Source organism: Oncorhynchus gorbuscha, linkage group LG07 (assembly GCF_021184085.1).
Source record: "Oncorhynchus gorbuscha isolate QuinsamMale2020 ecotype Even-year linkage group LG07, OgorEven_v1.0, whole genome shotgun sequence".
NCBI lineage: Eukaryota > Metazoa > Chordata > Actinopteri > Salmoniformes > Salmonidae > Oncorhynchus > Oncorhynchus gorbuscha.
In genome coordinates, this window is record NC_060179.1 from 55,688,105 (window position 1) to 55,715,203 (window position 27,099).

At 42.8% G+C, this 27,099-nt stretch overlaps 1 protein-coding gene across 7 annotated transcripts in view; it reads left to right on the top strand.

Annotated features, from left to right (window-relative positions):
* Positions 1–27,099, top strand: part of LOC124040066 (calcium/calmodulin-dependent protein kinase type II subunit gamma-like) — a 40,021-nt gene that overhangs the window by 6,239 nt on the left and 6,683 nt on the right. For 3 of the 7 annotated variants that reach the window (XM_046356844.1, XM_046356847.1, XM_046356849.1), the window contains exons 3-17: positions 1,863–1,922; positions 9,958–10,012; positions 10,099–10,164; positions 10,944–11,016; positions 17,620–17,722; positions 18,312–18,395; positions 18,914–19,008; positions 19,475–19,597; positions 20,278–20,361; positions 21,864–21,906; positions 23,676–23,735; positions 26,069–26,109; positions 26,315–26,398; positions 26,763–26,801; positions 26,889–26,928. In XM_046356844.1, the coding sequence (XP_046212800.1) occupies positions 1,863–1,922; positions 9,958–10,012; positions 10,099–10,164; positions 10,944–11,016; positions 17,620–17,722; positions 18,312–18,395; positions 18,914–19,008; positions 19,475–19,597; positions 20,278–20,361; positions 21,864–21,906; positions 23,676–23,735; positions 26,069–26,109; positions 26,315–26,398; positions 26,763–26,801; positions 26,889–26,928 (1,050 nt within the window). The remainder of the gene's footprint in view (positions 1–1,862; positions 1,923–9,957; positions 10,013–10,098; positions 10,165–10,943; positions 11,017–17,619; positions 17,723–18,311; positions 18,396–18,913; positions 19,009–19,474; positions 19,598–20,277; positions 20,362–21,863; positions 21,907–23,675; positions 23,736–26,068; positions 26,110–26,314; positions 26,399–26,762; positions 26,802–26,888; positions 26,929–27,099) is intronic. The other 4 variants (XM_046356845.1, XM_046356850.1, XM_046356846.1 and 1 more) reach the window with 3 other exon arrangements.

Here is a 27,099-nt window from a genome sequence, read left to right on the forward strand (position 1 = left end):
TTTCATATGTTACATTAAATAATTCACTAATGAATAAAAGAGGACAGAAGATTGTCGCCAGTTAAAAAAACTATTTAAAAAACTGCTTACAACTGAGGGCTGCTAGCTAACACAAGTTAACAACTTCTGGAGGGCAAGCTTGCCAAATGGATCCCAGAAAATTGTCTGACTACCCCTAGTGGCAGAAGTAAGAAGTGAAGTTGAAGCAAAAATGCCTTCTGAGGAGAATATTTATTCTGTCAAATAGAGGCATACAAAGACAAAAGAAGAACCTGACGGTGTGTAAATGTTACCAAATTAGTGCAGCAAATTAAGACATTTATTGAAATGCTTGAAGTGAATCCTGGAATTGAACAAATTAAAAAAAACATTGGTTCAGTACCAGAGTTTGTACCAGAGTTTGAGTCGTCTACAAAAGAGGATTTTGATTCCTATGCATTGTTCTACAAATAGGAGTACTTCACTGTCAGGACAAAACTATTTGTTTTTGGTTGAACAGTATAATGAAGTCAGAATGGAGAAAGCCCATTAACCACTTAGAATGAATTTGCTACCATGCACTTCCCATAAAGCATATTTGAACTGTTATTATTCAGAAACACCAAAACCGTAAAAAATGAGAAACTCAGTGATGATATTTTGGCAATTACGCCCAGCCCTACCTCTTTTCACAAATGGTAAGTTCATATAATTATTTCTCGCTCTCTATGCGCCAGTAGTGAAATGAGACAAGTTTCTGTACTTTTCCCTTTGCAGAAGGGGGAGAGACAATCTATAGCCTACATGGGGAGGAGAAAAAGGAGAGGGCTAGTGGGAAAGATGGAAGGGGAGAGAGGCAATCAGGAATGGAAGAATGCAGAGCAGTGATGGGGGAGGTGGGAGGCTTAAGGAATAGTAGAGGGAGGCATGGGGGGGTGGGGGAACTGTGTGTTCGGCTGTAAGGCTGGTTAGCAGCAGTATAGGAGTGCCGCATTTGTTTGGCTGAAATGTATAATGTGAAGAGAAAGAAGGATGGGTGTGCATTGCAGTGTCTGTGCATGGGTCTAATGTGTGTTTGTTTGTTAGACAGGGTTTTAGAGGAAATTGCCAGTTCTTGAGTTTAAGATATTCAATGTTGCAGTATCAAATACTCAGATTTAATTAATGCAAATAAGTGCTGTCTGTGTGCATGCTCTCCCTCTGTTTTGGAGCCCTGTAGCAGTCACACTTCTGACTCACTCTCTATGCCGTTGCTAGGTTTACCCCAGATTTACCTCTAACCTCTCGCAACCTCCTTGCTAACAGTGACGACGAGGGGTGGGTGTGTGTGTGTGTGTGTGTTACAATTTCATCATGTGTCCCCTGCTAGACAAAGTGCTCGCATAGCAATGTTCCACAGCTGGAGCTGCGAGTCACCTCCACAAACATTCACACCTTATACAGTCGTGTGTGTGTGTGTGTGTGTGTGTGTGTGTGTGTGTGTGTGTGTGTGTAATGATATATATATATATATATATAGAAAAGAAAAGTAACACGATCAATATGATTCCCTTTGTAATTTTTGTTAATTGCAAATGTACATGATGGTTTTTTCAAACACAAATGTTCTTAAATTGATTTTGATTGGACGATTGAGTAAATAGTAGAACTGAAATAGTTTCCTGTGGGTATTATATGTTGATTCTTCAAATACCCCGCCTTTTTTTTTTTTTTTTAAATTAAGCATGATTGACATGTGGTGTGTGTGTGTGTATATATGTGTGTGTATATATGTGTGTGTATATATGTGTGTATATATGTGTGTATATATATGTGTATATATATATCTTTCTTTTTCGTGAAATAAGATTCCCTAACTTTTAATTTAATGGTCTTCTCCTCAGATCACCAGAAGCTGGATCGAGAGGCTCGCATCTGCCGTCTTCTCAAACACTCCAACATAGGTTTGTCGTCGTCTATCTCTCTACTCTTTTTATTTTATTTTTGATTTTACCCCTTTTTCTCCCCAATTTCGTGGTATCCAATTGTTTCAGTAGCTACTATCTTGTCTCATCGCTACAACTCCCGTACGGGCTCGGGAGAGACGAAGGTTTAAAGTCATGCGTCATCCGATACACAACCCAACCAAGCCGCACTGCTTCTTAACACAGCGCGCATCCAACCCGAAAGCCAGTGGTCCTCTGTAGCTCAGTTGGTAGAGCATGGCGCTTGTAACGCCAGGGTAGTGGGTTCGATTCCCGGGACCACCCATACGTAGAATGTATGCACACATGACTGTAAGTCGCTTTGGATAAAAGCGTCTGCTAAATGGCATATATTATTATTATATTATATTATTAATGTGTCGGAGGAAACACTGTGCACCTGGCAACCTTGGTTGGTGCGCACTGCGCCCGGCCCGCCACAGGAGTCGCTGGTGCGCGATGAGCCAAGGATATCCCTACCGGCCAAACCCTCCCGGACGACGCCAGGCCAATTGTGCGTCGCCCCACGGACCTCCCGGTCGCGGCCGGTTACGACAGAGCCTGGGCGCGAACCCAGAGTCTCTGGTGGCACAACCACTGCGCCACCCGGGAGGCCCCTCTCTACACTCTTAAAGGTGCTAAAAGTATAACCATATAGGGTTCTTTGACTTCCTCATAAGATAACATATTTTTGGTACTTGGTAAAGTCTTTATGACATTACATATAATATAAGACTGTTCTTTGAAGGCCTAGTTATACCCAAACACAGTGGTCTGAAGCTCCTGGTTTATAGGCCACATCAGACCTGCAAGTCACGTCATGCTGGCTTGCAAAGTGATGTGTAATTCCAAATTGGAATCCAGCCAAAGTAAGGATATCCAACATGTGGAACTTTTTAAATGTAGAGTCAGCGATATGATGTAGATGCACAAAGTAAGCCAACATTGTGGGCCAATTTCTGCAACGACTGAAAGCGTTGGAGCGCGATGCTAATCTTCTCCACTTGCTCAGATACTGTGTTTGACTGTGAGAGCGAAGTCTTGCATCTTGCGCATCGCAATAATGTTTTGCTGACTACCTTTAATCACCCGCAACCTGCATTCAGAATGACTGCCAGAGAGGGCAGATTGATTACTGAGACTACCTAAATCATCTAAACTGGAACAACTGTCTCAGTAACGGGTTTAATAAATAAAACTGCTAAAAGGTTGGATTCATAAAAATCTGTTATTGATCTTTGTGTTTCATTTAGATGACTCAACCAACCAATCAATGTACATGCAAAAAAAGATCAACCTGCAATAGAGCATGCTGGGTAATATGATAATGCATGTGGTTTTGAGTGTATTACTCAATTCAGAGTTTGGATGTTACCCGTTAATCCATTAGTCGCTTAAAACATATTTGACCTGTCATGCTTATCAGTCTATAGGTTCATTTGCATAATTTTGTGGAATAAAATTGCTGCTTGTGTATTTTTGAAACCGGCTTTTATAAGCCTAGTCATTGCGCAACCAGTAACAATTCTAAATGCAATCGTGTGTTAACGTTGGTGGCCACCATTTTTAAAAGGAGCTATTTTTATTTCTCAATCTCCGCTCGTAATTAAGGCACGCGCCTCCCATTCGCCATATGGGTGTGTAGGCTATATTGTGCCTACTGTTTACTATCAGCGAGTCAACCACCACTTTACAATTTGAGCTAGAGGCAGTATAATTGTTTGAAACGTGAACAATTGACTTTACTTCAAATAATGGGGCATGTCTTGTCTTTGCTTCAGAGTAGCCTTGCCAAAATCCAACCATAGAAATGTGGAGGCAATTATTTTATCAAGACTTCCTCCTGCCATTAACCAGCATTTCTCTCCTTTTCTATTGGTTTTCATATCGACCTTCTTTCGTTGTCCAGAAGCCAAATGCACAATCCTTGTCATATCAGCAACACATCCTAGTTGCTGCTCTTCGATTCCCCGTCTTTAGAAGTTACTAACAGAGATTTATCTCTCACAACTGCTCGCATTAGGTGTGCTGTTTAGAACCGTGTATAACTCGAATTGCATTTTCGCAAATGGTTAAATTGCGTTTTAATTTGCTGCTTCATTACAGGAGTTGCATGTTCAATAATAGGCTATATAGCCTTTTGAGTAAGATTGTTGCATGTTTCCAATAAGCTCTTAATGAAAAATGTCTGTTCCTTGTATGCATGCATAGTATCAGAGAGGAAGAGGCAAAGCAAGAGGTTTCATTCCCGCCAAAATAAGACCAATGCGTTTCTATGGGCTTATTTTGGGCCTAAACTTGTCGCCTGCCTTCGCCTTGTGACGACTCCCATTGTTAGTGTGGAAACATTAGCATCTCGTCATCATATACAGATCTCTGTTGATCACGTCATTTTACTGTTTGGAAAACTTTGTTGACCGGTTAATTAGTGTCAGTTAGACTGCAGCAAAATGTACCAGAATTTGCATGCCTAATTCAGAGTAAAAATGTGTTACACTCAGCTCTGGTTATTTACACCAACACTGGGGTTCTCTAACACCACGCAGTCACCTGAGTGTTAAATTAACTCCTGAAACAACACTAGACATGTTACACTCATAAACTGTTGGTAACACTGGCCAATTTGTTGTCTACCAAAAAATACACTTATTTATTTAACCTTTATTTAACCAGGTAGGCAAGTTGAGAACAAGTTCTCATTTACAATTGCGACCTGGCCAAGATAAAGCAAAGCAGTTCGACACAACAGAGTTACACATGGAGTAAAACAAACATACAGTCAATAATGCAGTAGAAAAATAAGTCTATATACAATGTGAGCAAGTGAGGTGAGATAAGGGAGGTAAAGGCAAAGGCCATGGTGGCGAAGTAAATACAATATAGCAAGTAAAACACTGGAATGGTAGATTTGCACTGGAAGAATGTGCAAAGTAGAGAGAAATAATTTCTTGCAAAGGAGCTAAATAAATACAGTAGGGGGAGAAGTAGTTGTTTGTGCTAAATTATTACACTGCTGGGTCACTGACTCCCTTCTATTCTCCTACTCTCTGCTCAATAAAATTACAGTAAATATTTAAAGACAGACATCATGACAAAGATATCAACTATGCCAGTACTGTAAAATTATTAACAGAATACCAGATATATACCCATAACATAGATGTGTGAATGTTTTTAAACTACCTATAATTTTAAACTTATCAGAATACTTTGCCTCAATGTTTAAACTTTAATATCAGGAGTTTAACACTCATGCTTAAGCACTATAAAAAATATCTACAATTAAAAAAAAACTGATTCCAAAGGTTTTTATGTAGAACCCTTTCTTGCTTTCCAAATAATCCTTCTTGCCTTTCCAAGAATCATCAAATAACCCTTTCTTCCAAAAACTGTTCTTAGGGTGAAAAAGGGTCTTGGTACAAACTAAAAACAAATGGTTCTATATAGTGCCAAATAAGGGTTCTTGGCTTGTGACCATAGCAGAACTATTTTTGATGCTATATGGATTTTATTTGAAAGGTTCTATAAATAACCATGCTCATAAAGTTCTAAATGGAACCTGTATGGTGCTATAAATAACCAATAAAAAAAGGTTCTATATGGCACCAAAAAAGGGTTCCGCTATAGTTACAACCCATACTTAGTCAAACGACCGCAATTGACCCAAGGCCATACGTGAGTCTTTCACAAGACACCATCACATAGTCCTATACAATGCATTCGTAAAGTATTCAGACCCCTTCCCCTTTTCCACATTTTGTTACGTTACAGCCTTATTCTAAAATGTATTTAAATTTTATTTTTATATACACAAGCCATAATGACAAAGCGAAAACCAGGTTTTTAGAAATATTTGCAAGTGTATTAAACAGAAATACCTTATTTACATAAGTATTCAGACCCTTTGCTCGGAGACTCGAAATTGAGCTCAGGTGTATCCTGTTTCCATTGAGCATCCTTGATTCTACAACTTCATTGAAGTCCACCTGTGGTAAATTCAATTGATTGGACATGATTTGGAAAGGCACACACTTGTCAGTAGGCCACTGTTGACAGTAGAGGTCGACCGATTTTTCAACACCTATACCGATTATTGGATGACCCAAAAAGCCGATACCGATTAATTGGCCTTTTTTTTGTGTGATAATAATGACAATTACAACAATACAGAATAAACACTTTTAACTTAATATAATACATCAATAAAATAAATGTAGCCTCAGATAAATAATGAAACATGTTCAATTTGGTCTAAATAATGCACAAACAGTGTTGGAGGAGAAAGTAAAAGTGCAATATGTGCCATGTAAGAAAGCTAATGTTTATCTTCCTTGCTCAGAACATGAGAACATATGAAAATTGGTGGTTCTTTTTAACATGAGACTTCAATATTCCAAGGTAAGAGGTTTTAGGTTGTAGTTAATATAGTATTTAAAGGACTATTTCTCTCTATACCATTTGTATTTCATATACCTTTGACTATTGGATGCACTTATAGGCACTATAGTATTGCCAGTGTAACAGTATAGCTTCCGTCCCTCTCCTCGCCCCTAACTGGGCTATAACCAGGAACGCATCGACAACAGCCACACTCGAAGCATCGTTACCCATTGCCCCACAAAAGCCGCGGCCCTTGCAGAGCAAGGGGAATAATTACTCCAAGTCTCAGATCGAGTTACGTTTGAAATGCTATTAGCGCACACCCAGCTAACTAGCTAGCCATTTCACATCGGTTACACCAGCCATTAGGCTGATAAACTTGAAGTCATAAACAGCGCTGTGCTTGCGAAGAGCTGCTGGCAAAACGCACAAAAGTGCTGTTTGAATGAATGATTACGAGCCTGCTACTGCTCAGTCAGACTGCTCTATCAAATCAGACTTAATTATAACATAGTAACACACAGAAATACGAGCCTTTGGTCATTAATATGGTAAAATCCGGAAACTATAATTTCGAAAACAAAACGTTTATTATTTCAGTGACATACGGAACCGTTCGGTATTTTATCTAACGGGTGGCATCCCTAAGTCTAAATATTCTTGTTACATTGCACAACCTTCAATGTTATGTCATAATTACGTAAAATTCTGGCAAATTAGTTCGCAATGAGCCAGGCTGCCCAAACTGTTGCATATACCCTGACTCTGCGTGCAATGAACGCAAGAGAAATGACACAATTTCACCTGGATAATATTGCCTGCTAACCTGGATTAGTAGTTATAACTAGTGATTGTTTTTTATAAGATAAGTTTAATGCTAGCTAGCAACTTACCTTGGCTTACTGCATTCGCGTAACAGGCAGTCTCCTTGTGGAGTGCAACGATAGAGAGGCAGGTCGTTATTGCGTTGGACTAGTTAACTAAGGTTGCAAGATTGACAAGGTGAAAATCTGTAGTTCTGCCCCTGAACAAGGCAGTTAACCCACCGTTCCTAGGCCGTCATTGAAAATAAGAATGTGTTCTTAACTGACTTGCCTAGTTAAATAAAGGTATTAAAAAAATACAAATCGGCACCCAAAAATACCGATTTCCGATTGTTATGAACTTGAAATCGTCCCTAATTAATCGGTTGACCTCTAGTTGACAGTGCATGACAAAGTAAAAATCAAGCCATAAGGTCGAAGGAATTGTCCGTAGAGCTCCGAGACAGGATTCTGTCTGCATAGATCTGGGGAAGGGTACCAAAATAAATTCTGCAGGTTGAACACCGTGGCCTCCAACATTCTTAAATGGAAGAAGTTTGTAACCACCAAGACTCTGCCTAGAGCTGGCTGTCTGGCCAAACTGAACAATCTGGGGTAGAAGGGCCTTGGTCAGGGAGCTGACCAAGAACCCGATGGCCACTCTGACAGAGCTCCAGAGTTCCTCTGGCGATGGGAGAACCTTCCAGAAGGACATCCATCTCAAGAACTCCGTCAATCAGCCCTTTATGGTAGGGTGACCAACACGTAAGCCACTCTTTAGCCCGCTTGGATTTTTGCCAAAAGGCATCTAAAGGACTCTGACCATGAGAAACAAGATTTTCTGGTCTGATGAAACCAAGATCGAAATCTTTGGCCTGAATGCCGAACGTCATGTCTGGAGGAATCCAGGCACCATTCATCACCTGGCCAATACCATCCCTACGATGAAGCATGGTGAAGAATCATGCTGTGGGGATGTTTTTCAGCGGCAGGGATTGGGGGACTAGTCAGGATCGGGTGAAAGATGAACGGAGCAAAAAAAACTGCTCCAGAGCGCCCAGGACCTCAGACTGGGCGAAGGTTCACCTCCTAAAAGGACAACGACCCTAAGCACACAGCCAAGACAATGCAGGAGTGGCTTTGGGACAAGTCTCTAATTGTCCTGAGTGGCCCAGCCAGAGCTCGGACTTGAACCCCATCGAACCTGAAAATAGCTGTGCAGTGACACTCCCCATCCAACCTGATAGAGCTTGAGAGGATCTGCAGAGAAGAATGGGAGAAACTCCCCAAATACTGGTCTGCCAAGCATGTAGCGTCATACCCAAGAAGCCTTGAGGCTGTAATCGCTGCCAAAGAGGCTTCAACAAAGTACTGAGTAAAGTGTCTGAATACTTATGTAAATGTCATAGAAAAGGCTGTAACGTAAAAAAATATGGAAATAGTAAAGGTATTTTCGAAAGCACTGTATGTAATAGCATAACAGATTAGTTATACTGGAATGACTCTCTCTCACTGTTGCACAAAAAAAGCTGTGCACAAACCACGGGCCAATATATTCTGAGTCAGCGGCCCTACATTTGAATTATCAATAAAAAACTTTTTTTTCTAACTGCGAAGAACCGTTGAAGGGCTTTTCGTTATGTAGAAAACACATCGCACCGATTTGACAGTCTGACGTTCATTCGCTTGCTGACGACACGGTGTGTTTTAGGGACCACCCGCCAGTGGGCGACTGACAGCCGCCATTTTCACCTGTGTGAGTTTCCTTTTGCGAGGATGGAGACTTCGTTTTTGATTATACGGTTTAGAAATTGAGTACAAATACAAGTTAATCAGGCTGCTGAGCAAATTACACTTTTACTTCTTTGCAGTTGAAAAAAGGGTTCTTCTTTTAGTGGTAATTAAAATGTAGTGGCGGTGACTCAGAATATTTTGGGCCGTGCTTTGTGCACAAATCTTCTTGGGCAACCATGAGTTGAGTCATTCCAGTTGAACTAATCTGTTATGCTATTACATACACTGCAGAACCTTATCCCTCTGCAAAGAACCCTTTGGAACCCTTTTTTTCTAAGTGTTTCTGTCAATCTGTATGTCTGAGTGTATATCTCTCTGTCTGGATGTCAGCCTCTGTATTAGTTTGTCTACTGGTTTTGTTCTCAAATTGAGGATTAGAAAAAGTAATCGATTTGAGGACAATAATTATTGTTAAAATCAGTTCGGGGTAAAAAAAAAAGCTGACCAGGAGGAGAGAACAAAGGAGGTAGAGGAAGAGAAAATATGAGAGCGGGATGAGGCCATACCAATGAGTCAATGTCAATTTTGTGCTGTCTCCTTCATTTGTATCCCTCTATCATGTCTCCCTCTACCTTCTTTCTGCCTCCTTTATTATTATTATTATATATTTTTTCTCCAGTGTCCCAGATTGCTCTGCCCCTCAGGCATGGTCTCCTTCCTTTTCTCAAACACTCCCTTTTCGTTCTCTTTTTCTTTTTTTGTACTTCTCCCTCTCTCACCCCCTTCTCTCATTTGGCCTATAAACTTTGGATAAAGAGAGTGGGACAGATAGAGGGGAGAGACTGAGGGGATAGTGATATGAGCACATGTACTGTACTTGCTGCAGGGCCGACCTGCTGCTGATTGCACAGCAAAATGTACCTTTTTACATCACCTTTAACCTTGAAACCAGAACCCTTAAACAAACCATACAGTAGGTCAGATTTAGAATCACAAAACTGAGCCCTAGCCACTAGCCTGTAATATTCCACTTTTTAAAACATCTCAATTCTCCTTCTCTCCCTCTTCTCCACCCTCTCTCCCTTTCCTTTCTCTAGTGAGGCTACATGACAGTATCTCAGAGGAAGGCTTTCACTACCTTGTCTTTGATCTGTAAGTATAACACACGTGCACATTTCAAGCTTGTGAATGAGCTTTATTATGTATGATAACAGTTATGTTCTCGCTCTCTCCTTTAGGGTGACGGGAGGAGAGTTGTTTGAGGACATCGTTGCTAGGGAGTACTACAGCGAGGCTGATGCCAGGTGGGCAATCCCTATTTACTGTTACCATGGTTACTGTGCCGCACAGCGCGGGTCAAAACCGTGGGAGAGTGGCGTGATTTCACGTGGCGTGCGCACACACACAGGCTGACTGGGTTTCCTTGTATTCATGTCTGCTGCATTGTCATGTCTTGTTATCCCTCTCTCCTCCCTCTTCCTATATATCCTATAACCCATTCTCTTCTTCCCCTCATCTCTCCCTCTTTCCCTTTTTGTTTCCTTCCTATCTATTCCCTCTCTCTTCCCTCCCTCCCTCTCACTCTCTTCTCCTCAGTCTTGCTGTTAGGTGATGCTCTTTGTTGCATTAAGGGAAGTGTCCATGAAATAATTTGATTAGTGCTGACTAGGGCTTTAGACACACACACACACACTCTACAAGCCACATGGGGTCAGCAACACGCCCTTCCCAAGACTGATTTGACCTTTCACCTCTGAGCCTCACAACCAGCAGACCGTCTTAACAGTATTTTTGCTAGCTGGCTTATCCATTTGGGGTACTTGGGAAGTCTCAAAAGAACATAGGCCAAGTTGGTCAAATGCTTATGAGGGGGTACTCCAGGCATAGCAAAATGTGATATGGGTACAGTAATGAAAAGTTTAAAGCAACTCTTGTAAAAAATCTGTCTTACTACTTTGTCTCTTTCTTTGTCAGACCTGTTGAGCTTTCTGTACAAACCAGGCATGTGTTTAGTGATGAAAAGATGACTGATTGTTTTCTCCTTTTCTCACGCTCAACCCCCTTCTCTCCCTTTCCTCTCCAGTCAGTGTATCAACCAGATCTTGGAGAGTGTCCAACATATCCACCAGCATGACATCGTCCACAGGGACCTCAAGGTGTGTGTGTGTGTTTCTGTGGTGTGCGTGTGTGTTGCTTTAACTACCACACACACACACACCTCTGTTTGTGGCCATGGCAACGCACTGCTCTCATCTCCCTCTTTATCCCCCTCTCTCCCTCTCTCTCCACTCGCTCCCTTCCCTTTCACAAAGGCCCGCTCTCTCTCTCTGTTGACCTCTTTATCCCCCTCTCTCCCTCTCTCTCCACTCGCTCCCTTCCCTTTCACAAAGGCCCGCTATCTCTCTCTGTTGACCTCTTTATCCCCCTCTCTCCCTCTCTCTCCACTCGCTCCCTTCCCTTTCACAAAGGCCCGCTCTCTCTCTCTGTTGACCTCTTTATCCCCCTCTCCCTCTCTCTCCACTCGCTCCCTTCCCTTTCACAAAGGCCCGCTATCTCTCTCTGTTGACCTCTTTATCCCCCTCTCTCCCTCTCTCTCCACTCGCTCCCTTCCCTTTCACAAAGGCCCGCTCTCTCTCTCTGTTGACCTCTTTATCCCCCTCTCCCTCTCTCTCCACTCGCTCCCTTCCCTTTCACAAAGGCCCGCTATCTCTCTCTGTTGACCTCTTTATCCCCCTCTCTCTCCACTCGCTCCCTTCCCTTTCACAAAGGCCCGCTCTCTCTCTCTGTTGACCTCTTTATCCCCCTCTCTCCCTCTCTCTCCACTCGCTCCCTTCCCTTTCACAAAGGCCCGCTCTCTCTCTCTGTTGACCTCTTTATCCCCCTCTCTCCCTCTCTCTCCACTCGCTCCCTTCCCTTTCACAAAGGCCCGCTCTCTCTCTCTGTTGACCTCTTTAGCCCTCGTCTTTTCTCACTGCCTCTTTTTTTCCCACTCTTCTGCACTAGGGGTATGAACGTTTAAAATGAGATTTGGTTAACATTAGGAAAGAATCCTTAACAAAATGACATTCACAGTGCAGTTATCACAACTCTCACTAACAGGTCCCCATCATCATCATAAAGGGAAATAAGAAGGTAACAAATACGTAATGCAACAATGCTGTGATGTTGTTTGTATTTCTTTGCTACTTTATTAACTGGAGCTCTACTGCAGGGAGAGAAGCAACTCATGCAGGGAGCGGGGTAGGGGGCAGTGTGTATCTGAAGGACAAGGGGAGCAGAGAGATGGCAACCAAGTCCACTCGCACCGGTAGACTTACTTATTGCTAGTTATTTATCTCATCTTGTTACATAGTGCCCGTCTTGACTACATTAAACTGAGAGAAGCTAGCTAACGTTAGCTTCCGACCTACTGTTAATATCAATCACTCCATTCAGATTATTAAGTAGCAGCCTACCTGTTGGCTCTTGGTGTTGTAGCTTGTCCTTCTCTTTTAGTTAACTTTTTTAGTTCTGTCATTACAATTCCATCTTCCATTTATTAGCCTAGATATCGCCTAATAACTTGCCACACCGAGGCACTAGCTCTGACTGTAGCCTAGTGCTGGGTTAATGACTTGTGATTGGATGATAGAAAGCGACACTTGTGAAAAGCAAGCGCAGCAGCATAAATTATAATGTTCTCTCTCTGCGTGAAGGGTGATAGAAACCATCTGCATTGTGAATTCACTGTGCTGGGAGAGTGAGTGCAACCTTGTGGTGTACTCTCTCCAATTTTGAGTTTTTTAATTTATTTTAAAATCCTCCCCCTTCCCCCTTTCTGCCATTTGGCAGTACGTTCAACTGCAGACCACACGTAACCACGCCAGCCCAAGACTTCCACATCTGGTTAATCAGCTTCTTGGCGAAAGGATAAATGCTCACTAACAAAGATGTAAACAACTGGCCTCACAACCGCAGACCATATGTAGGCGAGCAGTTTGCTAATGTCAGAGTTGTGATTAGAGTGCCCCATGGTGGGGGTATGGTATGGGCAGGCATAAGCTATGGGTAACCAACACAATGCACAGAAATACCATGAGATTCTGAGGCATATTGTGAAGCACAGGTATCTGTATTCCCAGTTGTGAAATCCAAAGATATGAGCCTAATTCATTAATTTCACTTGATTGATTTCCTCATCTGAATTTTAACTCAGTAAAATCAATTAAATTGTTGCCTTTATATTTTTGTTCAGTGTGTATTTGTGTGTGTATATATATATGACATCGCTTGTATCACTCTACTGAGGTTAGCTGTATTACCTATTGTGTGCTGTCTGCTTCGTTGGCCTTTTTTTCCTGAGTGGGCTTTTACTGCAGTCCTTTACACACACCACACACACACACACACACGCATGCGCATGCAGTCTGCAGTGCTGTCGAAATGACTCTCGTGGTTTCCATGGCTACCACCATATGTCAATATATGGCTGCAGAGATAATTGTAGGAGAGATGGAGACCCACACACTGTCAAATGTGGACAATTTCAAAACGGCTTATAGGAAAAATCCACTCAAAGGGCTCTATATTTGGTTGGCGTTAAAGGGGCGCTGGTGTCAAAACGCACGTTAGTTTACAATTTATTTTTGTTCAGTTTACAATTTAATCATGTAAAATTTTCCAGCCCTAATGCCAGGTTTGGCAATTTTACATCCGCCCGCTTCAGCTCAGCTGGAAAAACATGATCTCAAGTGATAATTTCAGGCAGCACTGATAGCAATATTTAAGAATATCTTTTTGTGATAACTCAGCTGGTTATGGCATGGATTTTGACAACGAAAAAGCAGCCTATCCAGCCGTGACACACACTGCCCATATGTGCATGAAACGAGTAGCCTAAAGTGCTTTTGGTGCATGTATACTTCGTATTTAGAAACATAAAAACAAATGTTTTCCCACTTTTTATTTAATTCTAAAACAAAGCATGGCCTCCTCAATGAAGGCTTCTTTATTTGTCTGCCAAATGCCAAGTAGTCAAGACTGTCCATAAACAGTTTGACTCCTGAGACCGCTTGGAAATAGATCATCACCAAAGCTTTATTAAAATATCAAGTTTGAGAAGAGTACTACGGTGAGCTGACATTCCTTTTTTTTAAATCAATGTATTGTAGGCAGGCCCACATTTATTTTAGGCATCCAGGTTAAAAATGTTGACGTGCATTACAACCTCACCATGATGTAGACTACGTGTCCATGCACTGTGAAACGAGAGATGAGAACCTGAATACCGATGAACCTCGTATTTTAGAAGTTACCTGTAAAAAATAATAATAATAAATTTTAAAAAGAAAAGAAAATGGCTTGTTTTCATATGTTAAACACCCAAGACCTGCCCTAGGCCTGCTATGGCAAAGGCTGGTTCAACAGCAATGTGTCTTTCTAACATTGTTTGTTTAAAAAAAAATGTATTGCTTGTTTTTCATTACATTTTTATTCAAATCCAATGATTCACCTTCATGGCGACAATGTCCGTGGCACGCTTGCAATGCCACTGCTGGAGATTGTGTGAATGTGATCTGATCTGTGAAATGGTTCTGATTTATGTTCATAAAACATAGGCCTATTTGGGAAATGTAAAGGTGAGTGGACATTCTCCCCTTCTCTTCATATTGGATCTTTGTCCAGCTCCTGTGAAAAGTGTGGATGTGCGTAAAACCCTTCATAGTCTGTTTTAATATTATATGACCACGGGGAGAAATGATGGTGCCTGTAAGTGTGACACAGGCTTTTTTTTTTTTAAACAAGTTGTTGTTTTTACATTGAACCTTTTATTTAACTAGGCAAGTCAGTTAAGAACAAATTCTTATTTACAATGATGGACTACAGGGCAACAGATGGTTTACTGCCTTGTTCAGGTGTTACGCTAAATGAGTGAAGAGGTGTGGAGTCAGGCGCAGAGAGCAAAAGATGTGGGAAAAACACGCTTTAATGTCCAGGAAATATAACATGAACAAAAGCAGGAAAACAAGTGAACAGAAATATAAACGGACAGCGCGAAACACAAAGGCAAACAAAATACACTCAAACACTGAACAGACGAACAAGCCCGCATGAAACAGAAGCGGGCTGAACAAACTTATATAACCCCACCCTAACAACCAAACAAGAAACAGGTGATACCAATCAGACAAAACCAAAGGAACACAGAACACCGGATCGGTGATGGCTAGTAGACCGGCGACGACGACCGCCGAGCGCCACCCGAACAAGAAGGGGAGTCACCTTCGGTAATATTCGTGACGTCAGGGGCAGAATGACAGATTTTTACCCTGTTATCTCAGGGATTTGATCCAGCAACATTTCAGTTACTGGCCCAAGGTTCTAAGTAATTGCATGGCTTCAATTGCATTCACACTGATATACGGGCCTACTGTAAATTGCATCATGGCTGAACAAATCATTTGAAACCTGGGGCGGCAGATGTGGTTATGTGGACTACAAACGTTCAAGTTAACGTATTTAGCAAGGATTGGTCTACATTTTTTTTTCTTCTGTAAGCCATTTCACAAACTTAGACTAACATTGGAGTTGATTCTAAGGCAATGCATAAAATACCGTAAATATACAATTTGAAGCAAACATATTTCGCCGTGAAGCACGCTCTGATTGGCAAGTGAGGGCTAAGCCTCGACTTGTTTGTTCATGAAAACCCAGCCCTTTCACGCTAATACTAGCAAGTGCCAGTGGTGGAAAAAGTACCCAATTGTGATACTTGAGTAAAAGTATAGATCCCATAATAGAAAGTCACCCAGTAAAATACCACTTGAGTAAAAGTATTTGGAGGGAGTAGAGAATCTCATGCCACTGTATATAGACTTTTTGCTCTATTGTGTAATTGACTACGCTTGTTTTGTTCCATGTAACTCTGTTGTTTGTGTCGCACTGCTTTGCTTTATCTTGGCCAGGTCGCAGTTGTAAATGATGGTTCTCAACTAGCCTACCTGGTTAAATAAAGGTGAAATAAATTTAACACATTTAAAAAAAAAAGATCTCTCATATATATCTCAAAAGTATAAATCACTTCAAATTCCTTTTATCAAGCAAAGCAGACCGCACCGTGTTATTGTTTAAAACATTTCCGGATAGGCAGGGGCACTCCAACACTGACATCATTTACAAATGCATTTGTGTTTATTGAGTCTGCCAGATCAGATGCAGTAGTGATGAAAGGGGATGTTCTCTTGGTAACTGTGTGAATTGGACCATTTTTCTGTCCTGCTATGCATTCAAAATGTAACAAGTACTTTTGGGTGTCAAGGAAAATGTATAGAGTAAAAAGTACTTTATTTTCTTTAGGAATGTAGTGGAGTAAAATTTGTCAAAAACCCATCTTCAGTAAAAATACCCTAAAGTACTACTTAAGTACTTTACACCACTGGCAAGTGTGCCGATTTTAATTGTGGTAGTGAATGGCACATTTCTTACACACCCCTGAACCTACAGTGCTACCGACTGTGCTGAAGTACCATTGCGTTAGTGTTGTAGTGTAGTGTTGGTCCCAATATCCCCAAAAGGTACCATACGAACACAAGCGTAATTTCTCTCAAGTTTGTACGCAAATTTGTTTACAGCCCTGTTAGTGAACTTTTCTCATTTGCCAAGATGATCTATCCACTTGACAGGTGTGGCACATCAATAATTTGATTAAACAGCATGATCATTATACAGATGCACCTTGTGCTGAGGACAATAAAAGGCCACTGTGAAATGAGCAGTTTTGTCACACAACACAATGCCACAGATGCCTCAAGTTTTTGGGGAGTGTGCTGTTGCCAGGGAATTGAATGTTCATTTCTCTACCATAAGCTCTACCATAGAGAATTTGGCAGTACGCTCTACCGGCCTCACAACCGCAGACCACACGTAACCATGCCAGCCAAAGACAGCCAGATTCTTGGCAAAGGATAAATGCTCACTAAAGAAGATGTAAACAAATTTGTGCACAAAATTTGTGAAGCGCTTAGTTCATATGGAATGTTTTTGGTATCTTTTATTTCAGCATGTGAAACATGGGACAAGTTGCATTTTATTTTTGTTCAGTGTAGTTAAAGCAGTATAATAAATATTGAGGACAATCAAACCTTCTGTTTCCATTATAATACTTGTGTATGTGTGTCGTTATTAAATTTCTTGCAGGGCGTTATGTGAATATTTCAATTAATCACTGCAGAACAATATTTCCTTTGGTAGGTTCATTTATTTTTATTTTTTAAAATCAATGTATGTTCACAAGATTCAATTCTCCCTGCAACTTCACCAGTCAGATGCTACAACTGCTCTGTGACCCTGAATGACAGATTTCGTGGTAATGTGATCCGACTGATATCCGTGGTGCTGAATATCATATATTGCCACTATTGCACGTGCAAAGGACAAAAATGTATTGTGCGGCAACCTCAACACTTGTCGCTTCCAGTCATTAAAGTTTGACCCCTGACCTAGTACAATGTAAGGCATTGTTTAGGTAGCTACATAAGAGAATCAAAAACTTAATACTCCTCTCCCTCCTTCATTTCTCTTTACTCTCCTTTTTTTTCTTCTCTCCCAACTGAATTGAATAATAATATTTTATTGACAGGATATGATGTATAAATGTTGGCAAAGCCAAAGAGTTCGAAGCACATTTTAGGGTTTGCGTATAGACCAATGCATCTCTGTCCCGCTCCATACCCCCCCCCCCTTTACACACAAACAAACACACGTTCTCTCCACCCCTTCAGCCTGAGAACCTGCTCCTGGCCAGTAAGATGAAGGGCGCAGCGGTGAAGTTGGCAGACTTTGGCCTGGCCATCGAGGTGCAGGGAGACCAACAGGCATGGTTCGGTAAGACCGCGCACACACACTCTTTATGGACAGTGTTTTGTCATAAACACACACTGAGTGTACCAAACATTATGAACTCTCTCCACGACAGACTGACCAGGTGAAAGCTATGATCCCTTATTGATTTCACTTTTTAAAATCTACTTCAATAAATGTAGGGGAGGAGACGGGTTAAAGAAGGATTTTTAAGCCTTGAGACGATTGAGACCTGGATTGTGTATGTGTGCCATTCAGAGGGTGAATGGGCAAGACAAAAGATTGAAGTGCCTTTGAACGGGGTATGGTAGTAGGTGCCAGGCCCACCGGTTTGTGTCAAGAACTGCTGCTGTGTTTTTTTTCTTCTTCATGCTCAACAGTTTCCCCGTGTGCATCAAGAATGGTCCACCACCCAAAGGACATCCAGCCAACTTGACACAACTGTGGGAAGCTTTGGAGTCAATGTGTGCAAGCATCCCTGTGGAACACTTTCAACACCTTATAGAGTCCATGCCCTGACGAATTGAGGCTGTTCAGAAGGCAAAGGAAGGGGTGGGTACATTTTGAGTAACCTTCATCAGACCTAAATCTTATTTTTTCTTCTGCCTGGCAGGTTTTGCGGGTACCCCTGGCTACCTGTCCCCTGAGGTCCTGAGGAAGGACCCCTATGGCAAGCCTGTGGACATATGGGCCTGTGGTGAGCCTTTAACCTCTAACTGTAGGTGAAGAACAAATAGACGTGTTGGCTGACAACGTCACGAAAATGATGCGCGCACATCGATGGGGCCTGAAGCCTGCTTTTTGATTCTGAACAGTCAGATACTTTAGCTAGCAACAATGACAATCTGCCACGGGGGGAATCGTAGTTGGCTCGTTTAAGCTAGCTTCATCATGTTATTGATACAATGTCTTGTGTTTAGGTGTTTTTGACTGATTTTCATGTCAATACTAATGTGGCAACAAAAAAATCTCTAGCTATCCAACAACTAATGGTGTATTTGCGACAAGTGCTCGTTGTGCAACTATGTTTTCAGTAAACATTTGGAGACAAAATAGAAGTTGCATGTTAACAGTCTAAGCCATTCCTGTCTGTTTTGACCCATAGTTACGCACGCATCTAAAGCTGGGCTATGGTGCAGAGATCATACATCTTACACCAGTTTTTACAGACAATCTAACCGCTCTCTTTCTCTCGGTCTCTCTCAACCTCTCCAGGTGTTATTCTGTATATCTTGTTGGTTGGCTATCCTCCATTCTGGGATGAAGACCAACACAAACTCTACCAGCAGATCAAGGCTGGGGCCTATGATGTGAGTCGGTTTGTGTAGGGTACAGTGTGGAGGTTGGCTGCACAGCTGGTGAATTTTTAATAGTGTCCGATTGAGAGCTGCACCTCAGCTATTGATCCCGTCAGCCTCCTGACGCATTGCAGAGGGGTGTGTGTGTGTGTGTGTGTGTGTGTGTGTGTGTGTGTGTGTGTGTGTGTGTGTGTGTGTGTGTGTGTGTGTGTGTGTGTGTGTGTGTGTGTGTGTGTGTGTGTGCGCGCAAGGGGCTATCCTCTCCTTGTCTCTAGTATTCCGGTTACACAGTTAATGAAGACTGGTACTGAGATTTAACATGGCAGATATTCATATACACACACATTTCATGCATCTTAGCATTCTGGATTATAGGAAGACATTGTTTACATGATATGAAACACGAAGTACATTTGTGTTGCGTACATAATGCAAATGCTGGTCTCTATTTCTGTTCATTTTCCTGCCTCATCTCTAGTTTCCCTCTCCCGAATGGGACACTGTTACGCCAGAGGCTAAGAACCTGATTAACCAGATGCTAACTATTAACCCTTCCAAGAGAATCACTGCTGATCAGGCTCTCAAACACCCATGGATCTGCGTAAGTACACACACAAACCTGTATATGGCAACACAACGTCACATTCGCCTCACATACTGCTTTGTGTATTGTGTATAGGGTTGCAATGGGACGGTTTTATTGTGGTGAACTTTGAAAGTTAACCTGTACTACCAATATTGTTTAAGCCTTTATCGAGTTTTATCACATGATGTCTAGTGCCCTTTTTTGGGTACTTCAGATTATCACAGGTGTCTGTAATTATGTCTGGCACTCTGTGGCCTCATCACATTTCAAAAAAATCAAATAAGATGCTTTTAGAAATTAAACGGAATGGTGAAGATGTAAATGTGTCGGCATGAAATGTCCTTTATTGTACCATGTCTGTCTTTTGTAAATTATTTGGCTTCAAACTGGTGGCAGTTGTCAAAGTCAGTAGCTGCAGAGTTAATTGAAAATAATGTCATTGTTGATTAGATGCTTTTTTTTCTTCAGTAATTAATTTGGTTATTTTCTCTTGAACCATTTGGCCTATTAGAAAACCATGGAAAATATGGGCACAGATATAAAAACCTAATATTATATGTTAATACATTTTTCATAAATATTCAGCTATACAGTTCTAAAATTGTCATAGACTATTATAAATTCCGCTAACTTTGGTAAATTACCGGTAGTTTTGCAACCCTAATTGTGTAATACTTCTCTCTCACCTCCTATAGCAACGTTCCACCGTGGCGTCTATGATCCACAGACAGGAGACAGTGGAATGTCTGCGCAAGTTCAACGCTCGGAGGAAGCTCAAGGTACACTACTGCTACTGACCCCTACACGTCTCTTCTTCCTGCTTTCCTTCGCTACCTTCACCCCTTATACTGTTCCTCCTCTTCTTCCCTACACCTCTCCTTCTCTGGCTCACTATACCTCTCCACCTCCTTTTCTCATCTCTATTCCTTCTTTATTCACACTCCTTTATTCTCCTTATTACCCCCTAGACCACATCATTTTCTCCTTATTACCCCCTCTAGACCACATCATTTTCTCCTTATTACCCCCTCTAGACCACATCATTTTCTCCTTATTACCCCCTCTAGACCACATCATTTTCTCCTTATTACCCCCTCTGGCCACATCATTTTCTCCTTATTACCCCCTAGACCACATCATTTTCTCCTTATTACCCCCTCGACCACATCATTTTCTCCTTATTACCCCCTCTAGACCACATCATTTTCTCCTTATTACCCCCTCTAGACCACATCATTTTCTCCTTATTACCCCCTCTAGGCCACATCATTTTCTCCTTATTACCCCCTCTGGCCACATCATTTTCTCCTTATTACCCCCTCTGGCCACATCATTTTCTCCTTATTACCCCCTCTGGCCACATCATTTTCTCCTTATTACCCCCTCTAGACCACATCATTTTCTCCTTATTACCCCCTCTGGCCACATTTTCTCCTTATTACCCCCTAGACCACATCATTTTCTCCTTATTACCCCCTCGACCACATCATTTTCTCCTTATTACCCCCTCTAGACCACATCATTTTCTCCTTATTACCCCCTCTAGACCACATCATTTTCTCCTTATTACCCCCTCTAGGCCACATCATTTTCTCCTTATTACCCCCTCTGGCCACATCATTTTCTCCTTATTACCCCCTCTGGCCACATCATTTTCTCCTTATTACCCCCTCTGGCCACATCATTTTCTCCTTATTACCCCCTCTGGCCACATCATTTTCTCCTTATTACCCCCTCTAGGCCACATCATTTTCTTATTACCCCCTCTAGGCCACATCATTTTCTCCTTATTACCCCCTCTAGGCCACATCATTTTCTCCTTATTACCCCCTCTAGGCCACATCATTTTCTCCTTATTACCCCCCTAGGCCACATCATTTTCTCCTTATTACCCCCTCTAGACCACATCATTTTCTCCTTATTATTACCCCCTCTAGACCACATCATTTTCTCCTCATTACCCCCTCTAGACCACATCCCCTTTCTCCTCATTACCCCCTCTAGACCACATCCCCTTTCTCCTCATTACCCCCTCTAGACCACATCCTTTTTCTCCTCACTACCCCCTAGACCACATCCTTTTTCTCCTCACTACCCCCTAGACCACATCCTTTTTCTCCTCATTACCCCCTAGACCACATCCCTTTTCTCCTCATTACCCCCCCTAGACCACATCCTCCTTTCTCCTCTTCTCCTCATTAACCCCCTCTTTTTAACTGCCCTTTACATATCATCTGTCTTTAATACTCATCTCTCCTTTCTCTCGGTCTTTCTCTCCTAGGGAGCGATCCTCACCACCATGCTGGTGTCCAGAACCTTCTCAGGTGGGTGTGTCTCCTCCCTCGCTCCAGTTAGAGTGAGTGGGGAGGACAGATGGAGCTCTACTCCCTCCTTCCCTCTCCTCCTCGGTGGAGTCCACCTAATGTAGGTTTTTAGGCCGAGTATGTGTGTGTGTGAGTGAGTACTCAAAGAAGTGTGTGTTCAGGACACATGTTCTGAAGGAGAGGAGGAGATTAAAGGAGCTCCTCTGTAAGTTCTGAGCAGGATGTCATAAGGTGCCAGTGCACAGAGGTGCTAGAAGGAGGTCATTGATTCTAGAATTGCAGCAGTACTGAGTTTTAGATTCTGTGTGTTCTGTATCTGTCTCTAACGCACCTCTCTCCCCTTGTCGGCTCTGGAGTGTGTGCGTGTGCGGTTTACTCAGGAGTGGTGGATGTCTGTGTGGTGTCACAAAGGGCACTATTTTAAAGGCTCTACTTTCACTCTTCTGCTACTTAAGATTATTAGGAATATAGGCCATCGGTTCCCGATTCAAACGTTTAAGATAAGACTGCATCGTTCCGCGGACTCCAAACCGATCCAAATGAAGCATGCATCGGTCAGAAAAAAACAAACGATTTAAGTGTTACGCATTTCTTTCTCATATTAGTTTCTTTCTGCCTTCTGAAAATACCTCCTATTTTATGACAACTGATGTGTCCTCTCCTTCTGTGGAACTAAGCATGTAACTGCATTGACAGTCATTGATTTTACAAGTCATTTTGGGTGCCGAACAAGCCCAGGCAATATCAGTGACCTAGTCAAACTGTGCCCAGCTTGGCACGGTAGGAGGCCTGTTCCTGATCTTGCACATCTACGCGGCACCTTCAGCATTGAAATGCTGAAATGGCTTGCCTGATATTAGGCTTTATTAGTTATGTGACAACCTTTTGCAATTTATCTGTGCGCTGTTAAAAGTAAGCTGCCGGAGACTCATCTGGCTATAGGCTACCTGCTGAACAGGGCTTACAATAGATTTTATTTTGATTGTTCAGGTTGATCATCAGCAATAGTTTTGGTAGTTTGGTTTAAACAATCAGTGTTTCTGGTCGTTTTTAGATATACAGGGTGAAGGTGATGATTTCGATAAGAAGTCCGCAATCACTTCGAGGCGCTGCACGGCAAAAGCGGGAGGCGAAAAGCAGCTCACTAAAAAGCAGCTCACTAGACTTCAAATGGTCAAAAGCATTTGATTTTGAGATGAGGGTGGAATCCAAAGATGACTATATAGTGAAAGCTCATTCATAAACTAATATTGATGCATTACTAGCTCAAACACTTAATCTGCAAAAATGACAAGTTTAATTAGAGGGTGATGGTTATTTCAGAACCAAAGAGGGGGGGGGGGGGCACAAAATGTAGGCTATGTTGCCCCCCTTAATCTGATAGTGGGGTCTCAGGCGCCTACATATACATACACCAGAGACATACAGAATCTACACACGCATACAGACAGATCCAGGTCAGAGAGGCCCAGCTGAGGAGCTCCATCCGCATCAGATTTGAATTTAGAATGGAAAAAGACCGTGTTTATGCAACAAATGTTACTGCATCGATTTGTCTTGAAATGGAAAGATGCTCATCCCTAGGGTGAAGACCTGGCCTTAAGGGAATAGGATTTTTGTGTCCTAAATGGCATCCTACTCCTCATATAGTGCACTACTTTTGGCTACTATATGGACAATAGGGTGTCATTTGAGATTGGTCACTGTATTGGGTTAGGCCAGCCCAGATTTGAATAGCTCCTCCCAACCTGAGTATTTCTGTCCAATAGTGGGCCGGCAGCATGCCAACCCTGCTGCTGTGTCCTCCACCGCCTCGCTGGCCCAGGAAGGTACGTCACAGAGACACGCCCTCTTACTTCCTCTACACACGCTTCCTGTCTAAGTCCCTCCCACTTCATTCTATAAGGGAGCACCATGTGCTTTTTATTTTTTACTTCTAAAGAGGAGCACCAGGTTATCTGGCCCCTTTCTTTCCTGAATGCAGCTCACGTTAGCCTGAAACACATACACACTCATGTGAGACCATATGGATGTTTTTAAGGATGGCGCTAATACCATGGACACACAGGCTAAACACATCTAACTCTACACATTCTGTCAACAATACCACTTAGCCTCATGTCAACATCAGAAATCATCAAATTCATTAGCCTTACCATATCAACCCCCCTCCCCACCCTCCTCCTTTGGTTACGGCCATGAGGGGGTTGACGGAGGCGGGATGGGGGGGGGCGTGTATCTGTGGCGACTGACTGACTGGGGGATGGACAGGAGCAGGGGAGGCATGCTGCCATCGTCTGACCTGGGTAAAGAGGGGGGAGAGTGGGTGGACTAAGGTCAGCGATCCCATGCGGACTAGGAAACGGTATAATGTTTCTGGAAGGGTTGGATAGGTGCAAGCAACATAGCAAATTCCACCCAGCTGATCATAGGGCAAATTGGAGCTACTACCATATTATTTACACCTTTCAGATCTACACAAGTGTCTCTGGGAAGTAGGCTAATAGTAGTATTGACCCAATAACAAGGGTGGGGGAGTTAGTCTCCCCTGAGCGTGCGATTGATGCTCTGGTTCTGCATGAGGATGGTTGACAGAGCTATACGCTAGAACCCTCCAATCACAGGCCTCTCCTCTGAGAGTGGACCAATCGCCTGCCAGTAAGTCCTGAAGACAGATGACATCATCACCCTATGAAAGGCATCTGCAACTTAGCCTCCCTGCGAATTCACTGTTTTCCCCTCCACTGTGTATGGCTGAGGCAGACTTTGCTCTCTGCTTATGACCCTACGTCTTACCCAGTCACATCGTCACACTGTAGTCCAGATTAATTACAGTGTGAACACTGTTGCCTTGCTGCATGTGGACTTGTATTCCCTATACAATCCGTTTCCCTTCCATTCTCTACTCCCTGAAGTGTGCACTCGTTCACTTTCCCTCCCAGAGGTAAAAGGATTGGTATGAGTGCACACTTGGACACTTACAAGTTACTTCCTGTCTTCCTTGAAATAGCCACTGATCTGAGGTGACTGGACAGAGGAAAGGGAAGATGTTAGACAATGGCCACATTCTAGTTAATTGCATTGCAAATGGCTGTCTGCCAGATCTGATGCCCGACTGTGAGGATTTGGCATGCAGCCATTGGTTGATGCAATGCACCATTGCAATGTAGTTGGCCTGTGACGTGACCGATATGTCCGACGAAGATGTTGGAACGGGGACCATGCTTGCCCGCCCTGTGGGTAGCTGGGTAGAAGACGTGGCAGGTGTCAAAGGTTAACCAATCAAGGCCCAGCTCTGATCTGCTGTTTGCTGAATGGAAGCTATGCACCTTTGGAACTGTTGTTGATGTGGATGCTGCATGGCTGGTCCACTGCGTGTTCCAGCCGTTCCGCTGTGTGATATAAAGTGCATGGCAAGGAACAGCTCTGATCAAGGCTGCAACCCCAAGTCGGAGCAGCTGTCTGCTCCGCCCGCCGCTCCGATAGGGCCCTGTCGATACTGCCACACAGTAAGAACACACACACCAGCAGTGCACGAACCACCACCGACAACTGATGCCTGCTGCCTAAAACATGTCTCCCACCCTCCCTCCCTCTCCTTGTTTCTCTCACTCTGATAATGCACCACTGAGACTTCTCTTTCCATCTCTTTTCTTCGCCCTCTCTCCCACTTGTTAACGGAAGGTAAGGAACCCCAAGAGATTGCATGCATCCCAGAATTGCGTGTGTATGTGTCAGTAATACTTAAAAAGCAGTTGGGACAGCAGCAAAGTTAAATGCTTTAGATGAGACCAGAGTGAGATGACTGACTGGAGCCTCCTAAAGGAAATCAATAGTTTACAGTAACGTGACTAAACATCTGCCTCTTCTATAGCACGCTCATTCTCCCTGAAGTGTGCGCTTGTTCCCTCCCCTTCGTGGAATAGAATGCCTCTGGTGTCTGGAATATGGTGGGGATGCTCCCTTTAGTCCATGTTCACACCAATCCAATGCTTTTAAATCCCTGAAAGGGTAGTTAAGTGCACACTGCCGGCAGAAGGCGTAGAGAATCAGACTGCGGTCTAGGAGTGGTTGATGCTTGACTTGGACCAGGTTGGATGGGAATAGGAGAGATGTTTGAAGTCCAGTGTAACTCTCTTATGCTGTATTCCCCTCTTTACAGCATGCAAAAGTTTACTGAACAAGAAGGCGGACGCTGCTAAGGTAATGGGTGAAATCTGATGTCATGTAGCTGTCACACACACTCCCTCTTCCTCTCTCTCTCCCTTTGGCTGACAGGGCTAGTGAAGAGATTGTTTGATTTCTTGATTTAATGGACAATTAAAGGCTGTTGTATTTATAGAGGGAAATGAAAGAGAAATGAAGAAAGATGTTACTCTCTTCAGTTTGTTAATTTTGTGTGTCTCAGCCCACGACCAACAACAACAGTAAGAACAGCATCGTGAGCGCTATAAATGCCATGAAGGACAACAGCATGGCTGCCTCACAGATGGTACAGAACCTTAACCACCTCTCATCCCATGTTCCCCTCCTCCTAGTTCCCTAACCTTCTAGCACCCCTAGCCTGCTCTCCTCCCTCCACTACCCTCATTGTATTTCTTCCTAGCACCCTAACCTCCTAGCACCTTAAAGTCCATACTCCCTTCCTAGCCCCCTAAATTGGCCCCCTAACCTCCATTCTCTTCCCAGTGGTCTTTTGTCTCTGTTGGCTGGAGTCTAAGATTGTTTCATGTTTGACCCTTCACAAACCTCTAACCCCTTCCCACACCGGCCTACATCTTAATATCAACTCGAACCCTAACCCCCAGGCACTTGTGTGTAACCAGATTTGTAACTCTATGCTCCTCTTCTACCAGGAATCTCAAAATACAGTGGTTGCTACTGATGGGATCAAGGTGAGGGTGTTTGTGTGCAGAGTTGGGTTAACAACATATGAATAAGGCTCACTATGTGTTATTAACCCCCCCCCCCTCTCTCTCTAGGGTTCTACAGAGAGTTGCAACACAGATGAGGATATGAAAGGTAGGGAAATTACACTTATCTATCTTCTCCGCTTGCTCTTCTCTCTCTCCTTTTGCTTTGTTCTCTCTCTGTGATCTAACCATAGTTTCTGATAGATCTTCCTGTGCTCTATAGCTAGCAGTGTGTGTGTCTCACCCGTGTATATGTGTGTGCCTACGTGTTTGTGTGTGT